We start from the raw sequence: 19277 nt of genomic DNA, 5'->3' as shown, positions 1-19277 counted from the left end.
GCCCCCCTGTCCCCCCCTCCTCCGTCCCCTTCCCTACAGCTCCAGGTGCACCCCGCTGTAGGCTTTATCCACTGTCCACTCGCCCGGCCCGGCCCCCGCGTAGCGCTCCATCTCCTGCTGGAACTGCTGCTGCCGGCGGCGGTTGGGGTCCACGTTGATCCAGTTGTTGGCAATCCACTTGGTGCCTTGGGTGACCAGGCAGCCCCCGTGCAGGGCAAAGTCATCCAGCTCCCCCACCCAGCCTGCCGAACAAAAAAAACAGACAAACCATTAAGAAGCAGGGAGGAGTGCTGCGGCACCCCAAGGAAAGGCACCCGCTCCCCCGCCCGCAGCTCCCGCTTGGGTTGTAGCTCAGTGACAGCTTGCAGGACTTGGCCGCTCCCGGCGCCTCTCCATCTTGGTGCCATCCCACCCTAGCACCTATGAGGTTCCCAAATACAAAATGCTCATCTCCACCCAGCACAAGGGGCTCTCACATTCTGCACCACAGCTGCTGTTTCTCAGCTCCTTCTCTGGAGTAGGTCCAGAGGAGGCCACGGAGATGATCAGAGGGCTGGAGCACCTCTCCTACGAAGACAAGCTGAGAGAGTTGGGGTTGTTCAGCCTGGAGAAAAGAAGGCTCCAGGGAGACCCTATAGCAGCCTTCCAGTATCTGAAGAGCGCTTACAAGAAAGCTGGAGAGGGACTTTTTACAAGGATGAGGGTTAATGGCTTCAAACTGGAAGAGGGGAGATTTAGATTAGATATCAGAAAGAAATATTTCACTATGAGGGTGGTGAGACACTGGCACAAGGTTGCCCAGAAAAGCTGTGGATGCCCCATCCCTGGAGGTGTTTGAGGCCAGGCTGGAAGAGGCTTGGAGCAGCCTGCTCTGGTGGGAGGTGTCCCTGCCCTGGGGCTGGAACTAGAAGATCTTTAAGGTCCCTTCCAGCCTAAACCATTCTCTGATTCCCAAAAGCGGAGGCTGGCATGGAAGAGGCAGGTGCTGCTGCTAGAAGGCCCATGGAAGTCAGAGGCTCTCGGCCATATTAGAGGTTGGATTTCAGCAGTTCTAAATGATCCTCTCTTTACAGAGGTACTACGTTTTTTCTGTGTCAGACTTGCATCGGCAGCCGCCTTCCATTTAGGAACAATTTGCTCATAAAAACACAACAGGGCTCTTCTTACAGGAGACTGATGGTCTTGATATTATCATCCAACAGCCCAAATGCTGGTCTTCTGACCTCCTCTGTGGATTTTCTGGAGATGGAAACATGGGCTGCTCCCAGGGGAGCTGGGATGCCATACTTCTTCCTCCCACCACTGCTCAAAATCTGCTGTCAAAGCACTCTGGAGTCATACTCACCAGCAGCCTGGAAGATTCATGTCAATCCCCCAGCCTGGCTGTCAGAGAAAACCGCGCTGCACTTTATGAGAAAAACAGCCCCAAGGACACATCTCATCACGCTGCGGCTGAGCCATAAAGCAGGAGTCGGCCCCAAGCACGGCAGAGCCTCGCGCGGGGCGGGCCATGCCTCCCTGTGCTGCAGAGCTGATGGCCGTGCCTTTGTCTACCTCCCCTCCCCACCCCTTTGGGCAACACCACATCAGTGAAACATTTTCAATTGCAGACCAAGTTCCAGCAGGAGTTTCAGCTCGCACAGCGGGATGGGAGGCAGCTGGCGATGGCTAGTGCAGCCAAGGTCTTTGTTTGCTAGCTACTCCCGTCCCCCAAAGGCATCAGGAGCCACTGACCTACTGCCTGTAAACAAAGGCCTTTCAGAGTCAGGAAGCTCCTACCCAGCTGGTGACAAGTAGGCTCTACAGTTCCCACTAGCAGGCAGCTACCACCCTTTGACTCTCTTCTGAGCTCCCAGCCACCACAAGAAGATCACGGCTGTCACCTCCTGCAGTCCTACCCCTCCCAAGACCCGAGTCTTGAAACAGGACCACACCTTCTCCATCTGACAGGTAGTTGTACCAGAAGACAGCAGTGCCTTGCTGAGGTTTCACTCGCAAATTGCCCTTGTCGCAGTTTTTCCGAGTATCTCGCAGGTCAACGTCGTTCTGGATCAAAGACTGGCAAGAAACCACAGAGAAGGTGTCGCAAATGGGGCTGGAATGAAGTGCACGCACTGGGCTGCCTCCGCTGCCAGCCGTCATCCTGCCCTTTGCCTGAACGCTCCACAGGAACAGCTCAAGGCTGACGCTGGGCAGGGCCAGGCTTTCACAACCCACCCGGAGCAGCCAGTTTCAGCCCCCCTGGAGGTCCATGACCTGGTTCTGAGCAGCCACCCATTCCTTTAACATGTCACATGACAGGAGCACAACATACCTCCTGCCAAGATTTAGTCTGAGGAAACCTGCCCAGAGAGAAGCGAGCAGGACCCGTGTTATGGCAGCACGACCAACAGACCGCTCCTCACGCCTCTGAGCGGGGAGAGGTGCAGGTGTCAAAGCCCTGCGCCTCTTCCCTTGGCCTCAGAGGGACACAGGTTCCCCATGTTCTAGCTACGAAGGTTAACGTCCACCAACCTCACACACCAGACCCCTTCTGCAGCCACAGCGAATAAAGACGTTCAAAGAGGGACTCAAAATCCCCCGGAGTAACATGTAAGCAAAATTCATTTACCATCTCTTCGTATGTCCTGTTATCAGCTATAGGAAAGACTGTTTCGCCTCCCCCAGTCACGTTGTTCAGGTAGAACAGCACTGTCACATACCTGCAAGACAGAGTGGCTGTCAGGGGACACAACTGGATCAGGAGGGGATGCAGCGGGGCTGTCCATACCCTGCCCCTCCACCATACACACAGCGGTTCCTCCAAGACATCACAAGACAAGTGATTTACATCATCACATTTTCTCCAAGGACAAGACCAGGACAACAAAGAAAATCCCCTCCCGCAACCTTGAGAGTGTGTTTCTAGCCTCTGGTGGGGATGGTCCAGCAGTTCTGCAGAACGACTCTGCCCTCTTCACGCGTACCCAAAGGAATCACCCATCTCCCCCTTCAACCCCCTTCATGCCAGCGATCTCCAGAGCTGGTTTGCGAGCCCACAACCTGAGCGCCAAGCCCCACGCGAGGTGAGGCAAACAGCTCTCCACACCTCTTCTCTAACACGTTCCAGGTTGTGCCAAAGCAGACCTTACCGGCAGGAGGTCTCAAAGGCAGCGCTTTCATTGGCGACCAGCTTGGTGTGGCTGCAGGCAGTCTCGGGGAAGACGGGGCCACTGTCCATGTGGGCATGGTAGTGCCCTCCTTGGTCGTACCGCACAACCTGGAGGGGCTCGCTGTGCTCCACAATCTCAGGGGGCAAGCGAGTCAGGCGCATTACCCTGGGGAAGAGGAGTGCAGAGCAGGTGAGGGGAAAGCACCATCACCCTGGTCAGCCACTACTCCCAAGCACCGGATAAATCCAGAGAAAGATAACCCCCTTCCCCAACAGACCGGAGAGACGGATGGGCTGCAGCAAGCATATCAAGAGATAACTAGGTCCTTACAGATCTGTTGGACCATCAGCATCAGCTCAGAAAGTCCTCGTCAAGGTTAATAAAAAAACCAAAACAAAACCGAAGGGTGCATCTCCATCAGGACTGCGCTCAGGAAGACTTTGATTGCTCAGCAAGATCCCTTCTGTGTGTGTCCCTGGAGCCTTCATGTGCCATCTCATCGCTTCTCTGGACTCCTGCACACCACCTACGGACCTCGGGGACAGTCAGCAAAGCACAGGGCCCCTGCTGAGAGTGAACGAGAGACTAGCTCTAGGAATATTCTTGTCACCTAACTCACCTTTCCCTGTTGCCTTTTCAGCAGGCTCCCCCCAGGGCAGAGGGGCACGGGAAGTGATCAAGGAGACCGGAACCCTCCTGCTCTGGGATTTTTCCGCTGCTACATCTGAGATCATCCCCAAGGCAAGCAGGTACCTCTTGAGACCTGCCAAAGAACACTCAGAGCTCTGAGAATTCAGACTGATGATGCCCTCCGGGCAAGCGCAAGGGGAACGTGGCACCCAGGCAGGATGTCAAAGCTCCTCCCCAGGCACCGCATGGTCCCAGGGACGATGGTAACAGCCTCCTTCAGTGCTATGTCTTCATGTCCTCGTAACACTGTCCAGCTGAAGACTGTAAAAGTAGTATGCCGATGCCTGTGTGTGCTGGCTAGCTGGCACGGAGAAGGTGGCAGCCACAGTCTGCTCTAATCAAGGCAATATGCGACCCCATTCTCCCTCTGGAATGTACTGAAGAAAAGGAGTGGCCAACAGCCATTTTCAAGCCTCGGGACAGATTTCACCCACCCATATCCTGGGCGAGGACCAGCACCACAAGAACAAGAGTCTCCAGCCAATTATCCGAAACTCACCACAGATAAACGATTTGGCCAGTGTGATGGGTTTGACGCTTCCCAGTACCAAATCTGACATGAAAGGAAAGGTAAGAGGTTCTCCTGTCTGCCGTGAGCTGCCCCGCAATACGTGTGCTTGGAGCATTAAACTAACTCATCTTACTTGAGATGAAGTTGTGCTTGTTAAAAAGTCAGCTCTGAACAGCTAAGACAGATTTCAGTGAAATGCATGAGTAACTAAAGAAAATGACAGTAACTACTGGCACCCAGACAGCATTGGAAACGGGCAGTTTCTCCCAGTAAGCTCATTTACTAATTAGAATGAATTATTTCATATAATGCCAAGTCTTCTTGGTTTTATAGGGCTGTTCCCAAAAGTGAATGGAGACGCTGAAAGGTTTGATTTTTCTTTTTCCTTTTCCATGGGACAATACAAATTCTTGTTCTAATGAAAACCTCCTCTCCCCATTCCGTGTCTGTGTTCATTGCTCTTTATACTCCAAAGACTTTCACGCAATTAGGAAGTGTGAATATCAGCACGTCTGCCACTGCCTCTCCCAGCACAGGTGGTCCTCGTGCCCACACAAACCCAACCGCCCGGCTGCCTGGCCCTTACCTTTGGCGTATGGCTCTCATCACCTGGTGTGCCCCCTCGCCCTGGTACAGCCAGGTGTGCTGGCTGTTGCGCACCAAGTCACTCATCTTCACTTTCTGGCTTCCCATGTACTTGTGGAAATCACGGATATTTAGTTGTTTGAACTCCTCCAAACTCAGCACACCTACAGGAAGAGAGGAAAATCCAGCTGACTCTGGTGCAGGTAATAGTTCTTAGCGTCCTGCAGTCGGAGAAACCACCAGCTGAGGGCACTGCAGAAACTGCCTTCCTCAAACAAACTCCATTCAGGGTCCCCCACTGTGCCCACCACGGGCTGCACCCCGCGAGCGCAGGGTTACGGGCCCCAGCAATGCTCTCACCTTTAGTGGAGTCGAGAGAAGACAGCAACCTGCAAAAGTGAACCGTTAGCTGCTGTGCAAGGTCAGCACTGGGACAGGCAAAATACCATTCTGAACTTTGAAAAGCTCCTCAAATACACAAACCAATCCGTCAAAAGAGAGAAACAGCCACTGCGGTTCTAACACAGGCAATGCCGCAGCGAAAAAAGCCTGTGCCACCTGATGCCTTGGGGCTTGTTACTTATGTATTTAAATAGACACGTTTAAGAGCACAGTGGGACACCTCAGACTGCATTTTCTACAAGACCTTGCATGGTAAGTTAAAAAAGCCAAACCCAAAACAAGTGGTGCATTCCTCCGCATTTGTGTAATTGTAAAACATGAGTGAGAAATACAACAGAGTATGATCTTGCGTAAGTAGAAATAACAGAAAAGTGATAGGTAACAAGTGGTTTCTACTAAAACAGGTATTTCTTGTTTGCACTCAACTGGACTCGGCAAGGGATGGACTTTTGCCTTTGTCGGCTTCAGAAAAATCCTCATATTTGTTGTTGCCCCTTTCTGGAGAAGGAAGCCCCGCACTGAGGATCAGGTCCCCGGGACTGGAGCATAAGGAGCGCTGCAGCGTGCTGCCCGGCAGCCAGCAGCCGCTGTGGGCTGCGAGTGGAGCTCGCTCAGGCAGCAAACCCAGTGCTGCTGTGGTGCCAGGTCTGCTCCCCGAGCACACAGCACCCTCCGGCAGGAGGAAGGGACAGCCACCAGGGTCAGCCTGGGACAGTTCCTCAGGTGCCTGTGGTTGTGACCAAATTATCCAGACCATTATTATTTCTAGTGTCTTTCTGTCCCCACTTCCCCTTACTCCACACAGTCTTCGATGATGCAGTGCCACATCCAGGTTGCGACCTGGTCTCTCAGTGTCACGTACCAATCTAACAACGGGGGGAAGCAGCTCTCTGGAGCCATGGTCCTGCCAAGAGCACTTTAACAGGACCTTTCATTTGTTAATGTCCAGAACAGTGGAAAAGCCACTGAGGACTCGGTCATACGCTCCTAACCCTGCCAAGAATGCCACCAGCCTGGAGGAGCGGGGCACGGGGTGCCCTCCGGATATGTAGGCATTCACATGGATAGAGCTTCAACACCAAACCAGCTCCTCCTGGGCAGCTCTCAACGCCAGGTCACTGGAAAAGAGCACGCAGAGCCTGTGCGTTCACTTAATTTGATTAGGAAATGGAAAGTTGCTTAATTGAGGGCACTCTAATTAGAGCAGCAGAGGTTAGAGTGCGTGTCCGGACCAGCAGGAGCCCTCGGAAGACCAGGGGCAGGAAGTGCAGAAGTGGCCTCATGGAATACAGTGAGTTTGCAGCGGCAGAGATGGGGGGTCAGCAACAAAGGCTGACCAACAAGACCACCCTCACCTCTGCTTACACTGCCCTCCCCCGACAGTGCTGCGGCGCTCCCAGCCTGCTGCAGAAGTCTCCCTGAAAGCAGGAGGGGTGCACCTTAAAACCTGCAGCCCAGATAACAAGAGCTACATAGTCAGAGCCAGAGCCATCTCTCAGACCACAGGAGCAGAAGTGCACCCTGTGACATTGTGGCACAAACTAAGGCAGGTCTGACAGGGGAGAGGGAGTGCAGAGTCTTGTTCTGGTCCTGCTTCCGCAATATCCAAGCCCAGGCGGTGGAACTAGTCTGCTGCTAGACTGGTGATGAAGGGGCAGGAGTGCTCCGATGAGAGGTTCACACTGATTTTACTTTTCTGTGAAGGTCTCTGAAGCAGCATTATTTTCCTTTGAAGAACACAGCCAGAGAAAGAGGCCTAGGCAGGGACCTGGCTCTTGCTCTGCCCCGCATGGCTGGGCGAGGAGTCCAGCCTGCTGAGGGCAAAGGGCTTGCCATGGAGCTGCTCTTACCGTTCCCATCAGGATCAGCCTTGACTGCAGTGTACATCTCCCGGATGTTTTCAGGGGTCATCCACCTGCCGTTCCCAAGCCGTGTGTGGGTCAACACCTGAAATTCAGAAATGGATCAATACCAGGCACTGGTTTCTCATACTAAGGAAACCCTGCAGATCCCCTGCTTGAGGCCTGGCGGGCTCTCCTCTGCAGAGCATCGGCCAGCCAGGCATCAGCACGTCTCTGCAGAAAGAAGATTGGAGGGGGAATCATCTGGCAGCCACACACAGTGTGTGGCTGATGCACGCTGTTATTTCCAGTTTAGGTCATGGCAAACGACTGCTGGGACTCGGTTAACCAGTCCTGAAGTGGAGGGGCCACAGCTCTTTCTCTTGAAGGGAAAGTAAAGCTATTAATGATAAAAGTGAATGCTTTTACTTGCCCAAGATAAGAGCTTGGAACAAAACGCTTCCTTTCCATGTGGACAGAGAGATGCAGTATCCTGGAGAGCTCTCAGCAGGCTCTGACCTCCAGAGAAAGGATCCTTGCACAGTTGTCCCTGGCACAGTTCCCCATACTCCACAACACTTGCTGCCCACAGGACATTACACACCCCCAGCCCCACCTGAAAAGGGAGCCTGGGGAGGGACATCCTTGAACTGCCAGCGCCTGCCCCGAGGCACCCTGCCATACAAGGCAAGGGTGCTGGAGGGCTGTGGACACGGTGCTCATTATCCCTCTCCAGGGTCATTATAGGGGTGGCTTTGCTGATGTCTGGCCAACTGAACACAGTCAGTCCCCACAGGCTGCACAAAGCAGCGCCTACGCTACAAACTCACTTCCCCAGGACACCCAGCAAGAGGAAACCCACAGCAAAAGGGACTTTTCACCCAGCATGTTCAAAACACACATCTCCTGCCAAGGACTGTTTCTGCCTCCCAATAGCATGACAACTGCTGCACATTTCCCCAGAAACTTCCATGCTGAAGGTCAGCTTAAGTCTTGAGACATAAAATTAAACAAAAACTGATTGGTGTATACTGGGGTCTGTCCCTACCCAAGCACAACAGTAATCAAGAGACCATCTGAGGAGGGGACCTGCCAGAGGGTCCCCCAGCAAACCTCTCCGGGTCTGTCCCACACTCTACCTCTTTGAGCTGCAGCTGCCCATCCTGATTGTGGTCCAGCAGATTGAAAATGTCCATCTGGCTGATTTCTATCATTTCCATGGCTTCCTCGTAGTCATCTGTTGGTAGGATCTGGCTCTTCTGCAGCCCCTTCAGCTGTGCCAGATGGACGATGAGCTTGCACTCTTCCTCCGTCAGGAAGTTGGGAATTTCTGCAGCAAAAGTGTGAGCAGCAACAGAGACTGAGGAACTGTTACAGCGGGACCCCATACTGATGGCAGGCCACTCGGAAGAAAGAAAGAAAAAAAAAAAAAAAAAAAAGAGGTGGGGGGGAATTTAGACTCTACCTAAGTTTGGTACATTCAAACACATCCACCTTTCTAAAAGAAGAGCTCTCAAAGAGCACACACCACACACCTGAGCTGCTGGAAGCGGGTATTTTTACAGCAGCAGTTCCTAAATGTTTGGATCCAGGGGTCAAGCCTTTAAACTCTCTCGCAGATACCACAATGGACAAAGGAGTGAACAAACACATGCATATCACCATATATTATCACTTCAAAGGTGACATGTGGATCACAGTCTGGGAACTGCTGCTTTACAGGAAGGGAGGCCAAAACCTTTACGGTGGGCAGCAGTGATGGCCAGGGTTTCAGGCTTCCTTGCTGTCACGTGGAGAGGACAGCACTTTGAACAAAAGCAACGCCTTTCAGGAGAACGTGGCACAGTGCTCTCCTGTGAAACTCAAACAGTGAGGAGGCAACTTCCAAGCTTATTCCCACTCATTCCCTTTATCCCCCACTAAAACGGTCTTCAAATGCAATATTAAAGGGGAAGACACTGCACATGGTGGATGCCACGCTCCACACCCAGGTAGCATCCCGGTATCACCCGCTTTCCTTTGCAGCAATCAGGAAACACCAGGATCGCAAGCAAATTTAAATGCAGAGAAATCCACCGACAGCTATGAGGCGATGAGATTTCTAACTGCTTGGTGCACTGGGCACACACTTGCAAAGTGCTGGCGAGGTCCTGCTCCACAGCACAGTTACACTGTGGCCCAGCAGGTTGAGAAGATTCTTCTGGTAGACGTCTGTCACTGCTACGGTGACCTTGTTACCAGCTGCTGAGACTTTTTGAAGAGGGAAAGAAAAAACCACCAAAGCAGGACAGGTTTAAGTGCTCTTGGGCCAAAGGTCCTGCTCTCCAAATCGCAGCCCCCTAGAGCTCCTGCAGGTATGTGCCAAGGACACATTACATCTCCACTACAGCAGCAATCCTCAAAGCCAGCGGGGGGAAAAAAAAATTGTTAATTACTTCCATGACCTTAAATCAACCCCATCAGCTCAAACTGTCAATAAGCAGTTGGCTTCTTGCTAAGTACAGACCAGAACTAGCGCTGGAGAGAATGAGATGTTCCTGGGAAGCCCCAGACACACAATGCAGCCGGCTGCATCCGTAACACCCTCCAAGGAAACAATTTCCGCCACAGGCAGCGCAGGGTCCTTGTGCCAGAGGACGCTGCAGAGCCGGAGCTTCCGCTGGCTGGTTTGAACCTCATGGCACAGCACCAGGTCCGAATGAACCGTACGCTCTGGCAAGCAACGCCCCCAGTATTTCCAGTTCCCCAAACTGGGCTACAATAATGATGGCTTCTGGAATCTTAATTACATGCTGGAGGAAGGACAATCCCACTCTTCAGCGGTAGTAACGGGATTTCGTAATGAAGTAAAAATTCTGTTAACCGGAAAGCACGCTCTGTCACGCAGGTTGCAAGGTGAGGGGGTTTCCAGCTAAGCGCTGCCAATCCCATCTGCAAACAGCCTGGCTCCACAGCTGCAAATTAGTTCCTCTCTACCCTCAGCTCTCTGAAACGGTTAACTTCTGGCTGTGAGACCATCCTATCTCTCTGCCCGCTCAACAATAGATCCAGCTAAACAAATGCCTCCTAATTGACTTTGAGCAACACTTGATTGCTTTTACAAAAAACAAAAGAGAGGAAAACATTGGGGTTTATGAAATAATGACTAATCCTGGAGCAAGAGAAAGGGGATGGGTTGGAGCACTGGTGTCAAACAGAGATTCAATCTCGGCTGAAAGAGCCCCAAGACACATGGGCCAAGTCATTCATCCCTCCCCAACTGCCCTCATTTCCACACCTGCTGATCTAAGCCAAACCCCTGCTAAAATCCAAACAATCAGGGCCGCTGGCAAACGAAAATTGGAGCATTGTCTTCCCCATGAGGGCTCTGAAAGGGCCGCGCTTAATGAGGATGGATTGACAGAGAGGTGGCTCTTAGGCTATAAAAGGCATCCTGCAGTCGGGAGCAGCTCAGTCCAGGGTGCGCTGCCCATTCGTCCACTCCCAGCTTGCTCCGAGCATGGTCACAGCCCACCGCAGGCAAGCCTCGAGATCGGGTGGCCCATGGCTACTGGGTCTCCTGGCACGTCTGCTGCTCTGGGGCTCTCCAGGAGCCTGGGCAAGCTACCTGAGGAGATCCTCCAGCTGCACGCCCATTCCACTCCGCATGGCCTTGTGCTATGACATCGGCTACTCCGAGATGAGGATTCCTAACCTGCTGGAGCACGAGACCATGACAGAAGTGATCCAGCAGTCTTCCAGCTGGCTGCCCTTGCTGGCCAGGGAGTGCCACCCAGACGCAAGGATTTTCCTCTGCTCCCTCTTTGCACCAATCTGCTTGGACAGGTAAGATGTTTTTACAAATTATTTCAACTGTAGCAAGTAACACTCTCCAACAGCACAACTGCATTTGCTTCCCGAGAGAAAACGCGCGAAATCTCAGCACAGTCCCCAAGAAGCCATGCTGCCCCCCTCAGCAAGGGGCAATTGGATTACCCAGCAGGGACCTTCCCTCTGACAGTGAAACAGGAGCATTTAATCTTGCAGGAACAGAAGCATTATGTTCCCTCCTCTGGATTTCCCTGCTCTCCCACCCCAGGCACTGCTGCTGTCTCCCCGGCTGCGCCCCTCGCACGCCGCAGCAGCTGCTGGCACCCACAGGCTTCACCTCCCACCTCCCCTGCAGCCCCCTTTCCCGGCTCCTGCCCTGACCACACAAGGGCTTCCTCAGCCCGACAGTGCCAGCACCAGGGAGGAATCGTCAGTTCTGAGGTGCAGCCGTCAAAGGACAGAGCTGCTAAGGAAATCAGGTATTTAATTAGGCACCTGTAAAGGCAAGGAGGCTTTGCACAAATAGAGAAGATCCCTGGACAGAGGCAGGGCTTCTGGCAGCAACCTGTATCGAATGGCCTCATCCCTCCCATCCTCAGAAAGTCCTCATTTGCCTCCTGGGCATGAATATTCAAAAGACATCAAAGCCCCCAAAAAAGCCCTTGCTAGCACTACAGTGCGCGGTGCCAGAGCTTAACCCTCAGCCTGCTGCCGTGAGTCCAGAGGTACTGCAACCCCTGTCCCCTCCCCAGGCTCATCTACCCCTGCCGCAGCCTCTGCGAAGCCGTCAAGAGAAGCTGCGCACCCGTCATGGCTTGTTACGGCTACCCCTGGCCCGAAATCCTCAACTGCAACAAGTTCCCTGCGGATCATGAACTGTGCATCGCAGCAGTCTCCATGGATGAAAATTCATCGAGCAGGAGAAGTAAGGGGTTTTTTTTAACTCATATGTTTTCCCGTATGTAACCCTGAAAGCCTGTTTCTTCTTCGTGTTCCTAATGCTTCTGGTTTTAAGCCATAATTTACAAAAATTATGTAGAAATCTTAATTTCGTTCTCTCTGGGAACTCCACCACGTCTAGAAAATTAGTGTAACATTGACTGCAGCTTGTTCCCCTCTCTACTGTATTCATGAGCTCCCTGGGTGCCATCAGAGCAGGCAGGGTTTGGGGCAGGGGGAAGGAATTGCTGTAAAAGCCTAATGCTCAGTCACAGCGTGAGAGCTCCTGGTGTGCAGGCTCCAGGCGATGAGATGTGCTTCCAGCAGAGCTGAGGAGCTGCAGCCCTCATCTTTCAGCTGTGTCCAGGGTTTAAAAACATGCAAAGAGAAATGTTTTGCAAGCCTTCTCTTTAAACATTAGGAAACACAACAAAGGGGCATAAGCCTCTTGCAGACATGAGTTACACAAGAAAAAAATCTTTAAGACTAAATTAAACACCCAGATAGTGATGAACACTGGGGGAGATTTGAGAGCAGTTAAGGGGAGAACAGACGCCTCATTTCAGCATCATTGATGGAGCCTGGCCATACCAATGGCATTACTGTTTCATCCAAACTAGGAGATCTTCAGTAAGCATTTTCACTGCTGCTTTAACATGCAGCAACACACCCAAGCCTAAACAAAGCACGACAAGCAGGTCTGCCCCAGCCACAGAAAGGAGAGCTTAACAGTTCCCACCCTGGCAGGCTAAGCTGTCTCTCCAGGGACTGGGCAGCTCAGGAGGAAGCACCACATCGAAACAGCAAGCCACCACTCGCAGATCTCAAAATTGCATTACGTCTTTTCCAGTGACGCTTGACAAGGGTATTATAACCAAATTTCTGTTGCAGCAGTACCCCGAGCCAGCTGCAAGGATTGTGAGCTTGAGGAGGCCAGCACTGCCAGGGAGATCCTTGAAAACCTCTGCGCCAATGATTTTGGTGAGTAACCCTCCTCCTCCTCCGTTCAGTTGCTGCTGTTCCCTCCAGCAGCCAAGCAGCAGCACAGATAGAAAATGGCTTTGCCATAACAAACTGACTTGGAGGAACTGCAGCTTTTACAGCAGATCACAGAGATTTTCAGGTCCCTACTCACCTGTTAGGTAGCAGGAGGGCGCAGCTCCAGGCAGCACCGAAGGTGAAGAACTGATTTATTTCTGTGGTCTCTGATTTGATTTTGGTCCGTGGCTGATAAATATAAGCACTACTCTGGTTTTCCTTTGGAGAGCAACATTTCAATCAATGCCCGTATAAAAAACCCTCAGCAAACTCCACATTAGCTGTTTCAAACTTCAGGACCGTTGTTCTAATAATGCGACTCTCCCTCCCCTACCCCAAGCAGGTGGCAGAACTGGCTCTGGTCAACCAGCCGGCAGGAAGTTTTCAAGATACTGTCCTGAATTCAGGCACGCAACCTTCATGAAAAAAAAAAAAAGTTAAAAATTCAGGGCTGCTGGCAGTCATGTCACTTCCTGAAATCCCAGCTCAGAGAAAAATCAAGTATTTTGCATGAGACCAGACTTGCTCTCACCCCTGCTTGCTAGAGGGTTTCCGCCCATGCAGCAGCACTGATACGCCTTTGCCACTCTCACGAGAAAAGCATAGTGAGAATAATGGTGTTCAACACCGGAAACTAACTTCAAATGAGAACTTTTACAAATTCATGGCAATTACAAGAGCTTGGATGGATGCGTCACCACATTACAGAAACAGCAAGAAAGCGTTGGCTGTGTCTTTAGGCAGGTAAGAGCTATGAAAAGTAAACAGAACTAACAGCTTTTTCCAACCCCTGCAGCAGTGAAAATCCGAATCCTGAGGAAGAACACAACCACCACCATCTCGGACTTCGACCTGGACCCCTCCAGAGTGGAGGTCCTGAAGCACGGCCCGCTCCTCAGAACCGAAATCCCCGCCAGGCTCCAGCAGTGGCTGGACATAGATGCTACGTGTGTCCACAACATCATGAGAGGCACTCACGCAGGGGTCTTTGTTGTAAGCGGTGAAGTACAGAGTGACAAAGTGGTGGTGAACAAGGCCTATGCCTGGCAGAAGAAGAACAGGAACCTGCACCAGGCGGTGCGGAGGTGGAAACATCACCGCTGCCCTGAACAGGCTGGCCGGAAGGTCTGAAAAATCTCAATTCCAACAATAAGAAACTGCTCCCTTCCCTATGGCTAGAAAACTCCTTTCCCTGGCAGTCGGTGTTTTGGAGATGTACAAACAATATTTTTAGGTGATTCAAAGCAGTCATAGTCCACAGATAGGACCTCATTACAGACCCCTGTTCTACTGAGACAGAGCTTAAGGATGCAGATTTAACATATTCCTCTTGCAAGGCTCTGCAGATCCAGGACTTGCAATGGACAGCTTCGTGTCACATCCAACGTCACAACAAAACTGAACTGAACTCCGCAGGCGTCCGCAGGCGAGCACAATCTGGAAGAGACCTGTCATAACAGTTCCTTCTAGTTCTCTTCATCACAGCTGATAGCCATTTCAGCTTCATTATTTGTCCCTGAGACATTGATGCTGCCCAAGTGCCTGCTTGCTTTCTGTCCAGAGGGATTACATGAAAGCCTCCCTGACTGCTAACTGATGCTTTTTTATGTAATGGAGCAAATACTTTACTTTTAAACAGTCCAAGGTAAATTAAGGGGGAGAGGAACCCACGCAAGCAATGCCCGGCCCCTTAAAAAAAAGGAGTGCTAAACTCTGCTCTTGAGCAGTCACTCAGGCTGTCCCTTCAGCTTGCTGCGCTAAGACTTGATGAGCATCCTCACACACAAAAGGAAACGGCTGTTCTGCAGCAGGAAAGGCACAAAGACAGCTGAGGGCTTCTGCATAACAGGGAAAACCATTTTTTAACATCAGAAATTCAATTTGGATCAGAAGATTCTGATAACTGGGGAACTACCAAAGACAGCACAAAAGCCTTGAGAAAGAGCAGAGCAGGAGTGGGACGTCAGCCGGTTAAACCTCTGCTTTGGTGTGCAACAGCAGCTTTGCTTGGGACTCAGAGGTGAGCCCCGACCACAGCAGAGCAGGAGATACTTGCCATTCTGATACGGGGGGGAGGAAGAAACATGATGCATCTGTCTGGCCTTCCCCCTGCACGCAAGGAAGAGAGAAAAGGTGGCAAAACTCAGTCTCACCAAATTCTCTGCAGCTCACTCTCTCACCCAAGGAAGCAGGGACTGTAATTCCCTCTGGGGTAAACACAGCTATAGTTCTACCCTCCAGACGACAGAGCAGAAACCAGCAAATCCCCAAATGAGAAAACAAGTCTGATTTATACTACCTAACAAAGCACTGTCAGTGGATAGTTTTCTATGGTGGATTCAACTTGGGATTCAAATAAGGGAGAAAACAGCTTTTGGATGAAACGCACTCAGCCTTGTTCATGACGCCTGCAGTCTTGGTTGTGGAGACAGCCACCCGGTTTGATGGAGACACATTGCCTCCCTGTGCTCGTAAAGCACACCAACAACCCATGATGAGATCTCTTCAGATTCAGCGTGGGCTCAGACAACCACTCAGACGCTTACACTGAAATTCAGCTGCGCCCTGACATTTGTGCAGTGATTACTTCTATTCCCTGAGGCTCAGAAGAAAAACACAGTGAGATTTCCTATTTTTATTCCTCCCCGCCGCCTTGTCTTGCAAACTGCCGCCCAATCCACAGAATCCGCTGCCAGGTGGTCCCTGCAATGGCAGTATCTTCTGAACAGACTGCGTTTGGAAAACACAACAGAACACATAAAAGCTCTGAAGGTTGAAAAGGCTTTGTCTGATACTTGTTTTCCATTAATAGGATTATTTGATTACTAGTGTTTCCTAACTAAAAAGTGCACAGATGGTCTGACTTACAAGCTTTAGAAATGATGTCTCGTAGCCAGAGGGGGGAAAAAAATAGGGCAGGGACTTTTTCAGAGCTCCACGGAATACACTTGGGTCCAATGCGGATGACTTACCCACATTTAAAAAACAAACCGCAAGTTCCCCTATGGTGCCCAGTGCCATGCTCCAAAGCACTGAGCTCACATTAAATCATTAACGAGCCGTCTGCTGCTGGAGTCCCACTACAGCCTGTTCTGCTGAAAGCAAAGATCAGAGACCAACCACTTATTTCCTTAAATTGGCTCTCACATACCGCAACACTTTGTCTTCAGTAAAATCCCCAGAAATTCAAGAGTCCTTCTTTGCTAGCAACTTCTGGGTTTGTAACACAACCCAGTTCAATACACACTTCCACTAATTTAAACACCAGAGATGCAATAAATCAGGTTTTTAAAACCAGTTTAGATTGTTACTGTTTGCACAGATAGAGAAGTCTCTGGAAGTCTTTTAAAGTCAGAGCGGGCTCCTGGCAGGTTCATCCGGGAGATAAGAGCTGTCTTGCAACTTGCAGTTTCTAAATTAAGGGACTCCCTATCAGAGGACAAAGGAGAAGAGACTCGGGTGGCATCTCAAATGATGAATGTCCGGCGCTGCCCATGATACCGTCCTCAGGGAGCAAAGCTTCCCTCAGAAACCATGGAGGTACCAGAGTGATAAGCTGAAAGTTGTGGGATTAGTGCTGCTGGGACAAACCTGCCTTTTCTCAACTTCGGCACCCTCCTTGCAGGCCTGTCACTTAAGCAGCACCAGCAGGGCAGAGAAAGTGGAAACAGGAGTTTTTCCCAAGTGAAAAGCAGAGCAATTGCCCCAGACCGTGGTTCTGGTAATGATGCCAGCTTTGCGAATGCTGTGGGATATCAGTTCCAGGTTAGTGTGTCTGTTTACTGAATGTCAGACAGAAATCCACTTAGAAATTTGCAAACCATGAGTACCACCTATGTAGAAATGAAAGAAGAACTTTGTATATTTCTTCCAGATACTTTTTTGCATTAAAGGAGTTTAATAAGAAACCTATCTGATTTATGGGCAGACTTTCAGTATGTATAGTCTACTTGGAATCAGAAAAAAACCCCTCTTATATTATTGAGAAAGCATCTAAGGAAGGCTCTCAATGCTAGCTTTTCAGAGACAACAGGTCTTCTGACCTTGCAGTAGTAGGAATTTTGTAATTATCTGTTCCAAAAAATTAATTTTTGTATTCTCAGTGGATTTCCATAACACAGAGTTCAATTAATGAGACTTTACCAGCCTGAGCAAAAACCACAGAACGGTAAAGAAGGTTTTAAAATATCTGAAAGACGGATGTCATGGGGTTGTGTAGCAGAGCAGCCAGAAATAAAGATAAATCTAGAACAGGACGCAGAATGGTGGAAGACACTAAGTCTATCAGTTCTGTTACTTATTTCCTCAGCACTGAAACATCGACGCTAAATTGCTTTATCATCATTTATTACCAAAAGTTTGGGCATCTCTTGTCCCTTCCTAATACTGAGCAGCTTCTCCGAGGTCCTCTTCAGTGATCTTCTGTCTATTCATGGTATTTTAAAGAGAATCTGAAAAACCTGGAAAGGTTAATCTTCCAAATCCTTCTAAACAGGCCACCCAGAACATGTAACCTCTGTGGATACTGTATCGAAACACCTTAAACAAAATCACCCGCTTTTTCAAGGGAGGCCCAAGGTAAAGCGGCACAGGGAGGAAAAGTCAGCACGGGAAAAGTCATTCTCCCCCGATGGGGCGTGAGAGCGGCGGGTGTGAGACAGACACCCCGATACCCGCTGTCAGACGGTGCCCCCCCGCCGTTAGGGCAGCGCGAGCGGCGGAAACCTCCGGGCACCCACGGGCCAGCCGTGGGGGAGGCCCCGACAGGAGGCCGGGGAGGGGCGGGGAGCGTGTCGGCGGTGCCGGTACTCACCGAAAAGGAGCGGCTTGAGGCTGAGGGTCCGCACGGCGTGGGCCCTGCCTGGCACCAGCTCCACCCGCTGCGTGTGGCCCACCTGCGGGGAGAGCAGCGGTTCAGCGGCGGCGGCGCAGCCCCGGTCCCCCGTCCACACCACCCCCGTCGCGGCCTTGCCTTGATGCCCTCCAAGCGCGGCAGGGCGCGGGCGGGAGAAGCCGGCGGCAGCGGCGGCGGCGGCGGCGGGGGAGCGGCGGGCGGCCCTCCCGTCTCTCCGGCGCTGAGGTGAACGAAGAGCAGCAGCCCCAAAACGTTGAGGACGTAGAGGTGGGCGAAGACCATGAGGACGAGGAAGTAGGGCCGCGAACAGACGGGACGCGGGCGGCCACCCGGCGGGCCGGGCAGCGGGGGACCGTCCGCCCGCTCCGCCGCCGCCGCCATGGCGCCCCCCGGCCCGCCAGGCCTCGCCCGTCACCACGGCAACCGCACGGCGTGCTGCGTCATCGCGCCGCGGGGGCGGGGCCAGCGCGCAACGGGGGGGCGGAGTCAGGGAACCTGACTCCGCCCCCCCGTTGCGCGCTGGCCCCGCCCCCGCGGCGCCCCCCGCCCCCTCCCGCGCAAAAAGAGCCGGGAAACCTCAAAAAGTTAGAAAGTCACAATTTATTTCAAATAAACCAAGGCCACACCTCCGGCAAAACCCTCTCCCGGGGGTGGGGGGGTGGTGGGGGTAGGGGTGTGTGTTCCCACCACCCCTCTCCGGTGCTTGGGAGGGCGAGGAAAGGAATTCGCAGAACAAGTGCCTCGTTTAAAAATAAAGTTCTATTATTTTTTAATTTTGTTGTTGTTGGTTTTTTTTTTTTTTTTTAACCCCACCCGCTTAAAAAGTCTAAAATCGAGAGTGCGAGACTATAGTACAGAAACCTCCTGCTGCCCCTGTCCGCAGGGCCTTCGCCGGGGGCGCGGAGCAGCAGTCATGCAGTTTACGACGTCAGTAGAAAAAGAAAAAAAAATAATGTTGTTGGTAAAAGTCCGGGAAGCCTGAGGACTGTTAGAGATGAGGCAGCCAACGCACTAAACACAAGCGAAGCCGAAATCAAAAGAGTAATCGGATGCAAGGATGGAGAGGTGTCAGGCGGGCGCAGGAGCTGGAAACAAGTGCAAAAAGGGAAAAAAAAAAAAAAAGAGAGCAAACATTCCACATCTGTAGCAGTAACGCACCAAAGGGAATCTTGTACCTCAGCGTTAACGGCTCCTGAGCCATTTTCTATCCACCTACATTCATGTACCCTTGGTGACTCGAACATGACCCTCGTACCTATTAGAGGGGAAAAAACTGTCCTTGTCTCAGTGTCGAGAGCTCCTGTTTCCGTCCCGTCACCTGCCTCTCGAGCAGCGTCGTCGGTCACTTCACACAAAGAGCCAACGATCCCCTGTGCTTCGCAGGTTTCTCCTCGGAGCCTACGCCTTTCCGTACGACACCGACACCGGCGTCACCTGCCTGGGCTGCGCAGGGA

At 51.7% G+C, this 19277-nt stretch overlaps 2 protein-coding genes across 2 annotated transcripts; one reads left to right on the top strand and one right to left on the bottom strand.

Annotated features, from left to right (window-relative positions):
- Positions 1-13: 13 nt before the first annotated feature.
- On the bottom strand, positions 14-18256 carry P4HTM (prolyl 4-hydroxylase, transmembrane). Its single transcript, XM_063347561.1, has 9 exons — positions 17941-18256; positions 17782-17863; positions 8321-8511; positions 7191-7287; positions 4940-5102; positions 3132-3317; positions 2612-2702; positions 1935-2058; positions 14-242 (listed from the first exon to the last, which is right to left on the bottom strand). The coding sequence occupies exons 1-9, from the start codon at positions 18202-18204 to the stop codon at positions 34-36; spliced, it is 1407 nt and encodes a 468-aa protein (XP_063203631.1). The 5' UTR covers positions 18205-18256; the 3' UTR covers positions 14-33.
- On the top strand, positions 8607-17747 carry LOC134521316 (secreted frizzled-related protein 5-like). The gene is made up of 4 exons (XM_063347563.1): positions 8607-11006; positions 11744-11916; positions 12822-12911; positions 13765-17747. The coding sequence occupies exons 1-4, from the start codon at positions 10681-10683 to the stop codon at positions 14097-14099; spliced, it is 924 nt and encodes a 307-aa protein (XP_063203633.1). The 5' UTR covers positions 8607-10680; the 3' UTR covers positions 14100-17747.
- Positions 18257-19277: the final 1021 nt, after the last annotated feature.

This window comes from Chroicocephalus ridibundus, chromosome 10 (genome assembly GCF_963924245.1).
Source record: "Chroicocephalus ridibundus chromosome 10, bChrRid1.1, whole genome shotgun sequence".
Classification (NCBI taxonomy): Eukaryota; Metazoa; Chordata; class Aves; order Charadriiformes; family Laridae; genus Chroicocephalus; species Chroicocephalus ridibundus.
The sequence above is the reverse complement of the archived record's forward strand: the minus strand, read 5'-3'. Positions and strand labels throughout refer to the sequence as shown.

Excerpts from the sequence above, each read along its gene's own strand:
- LOC134521316 (XM_063347563.1), top strand. The coding sequence starts at position 10,681 with ATGGTCACAGCCCACCGCAGGCAAGCCTCGAGATCGGGTGGCCCATGG. Across the intron at positions 11,007-11,743 it reads GCACCAATCTGCTTGGACAG|GCTCATCTACCCCTGCCGCA; the intron begins GTAAGATGTTTT and ends TCCCCTCCCCAG. Across the intron at positions 11,917-12,821 it reads AAATTCATCGAGCAGGAGAA|CAGTACCCCGAGCCAGCTGC; the intron begins GTAAGGGGTTTT and ends TTTCTGTTGCAG.
- P4HTM (XM_063347561.1), bottom strand. The coding sequence starts at position 18,204 with ATGGCGGCGGCGGCGGAGCGGGCGGACGGTCCCCCGCTGCCCGGCCCG. Across the intron at positions 8,512-17,781 it reads CCTCAAGCCGCTCCTTTTCG|AAATTCCCAACTTCCTGACG; the intron begins GTGAGTACCGGC and ends CTTTTGCTGCAG. Across the intron at positions 2,059-2,611 it reads ACAGGACATACGAAGAGATG|TCTTTGATCCAGAACGACGT; the intron begins GTAAATGAATTT and ends GTTTCTTGCCAG.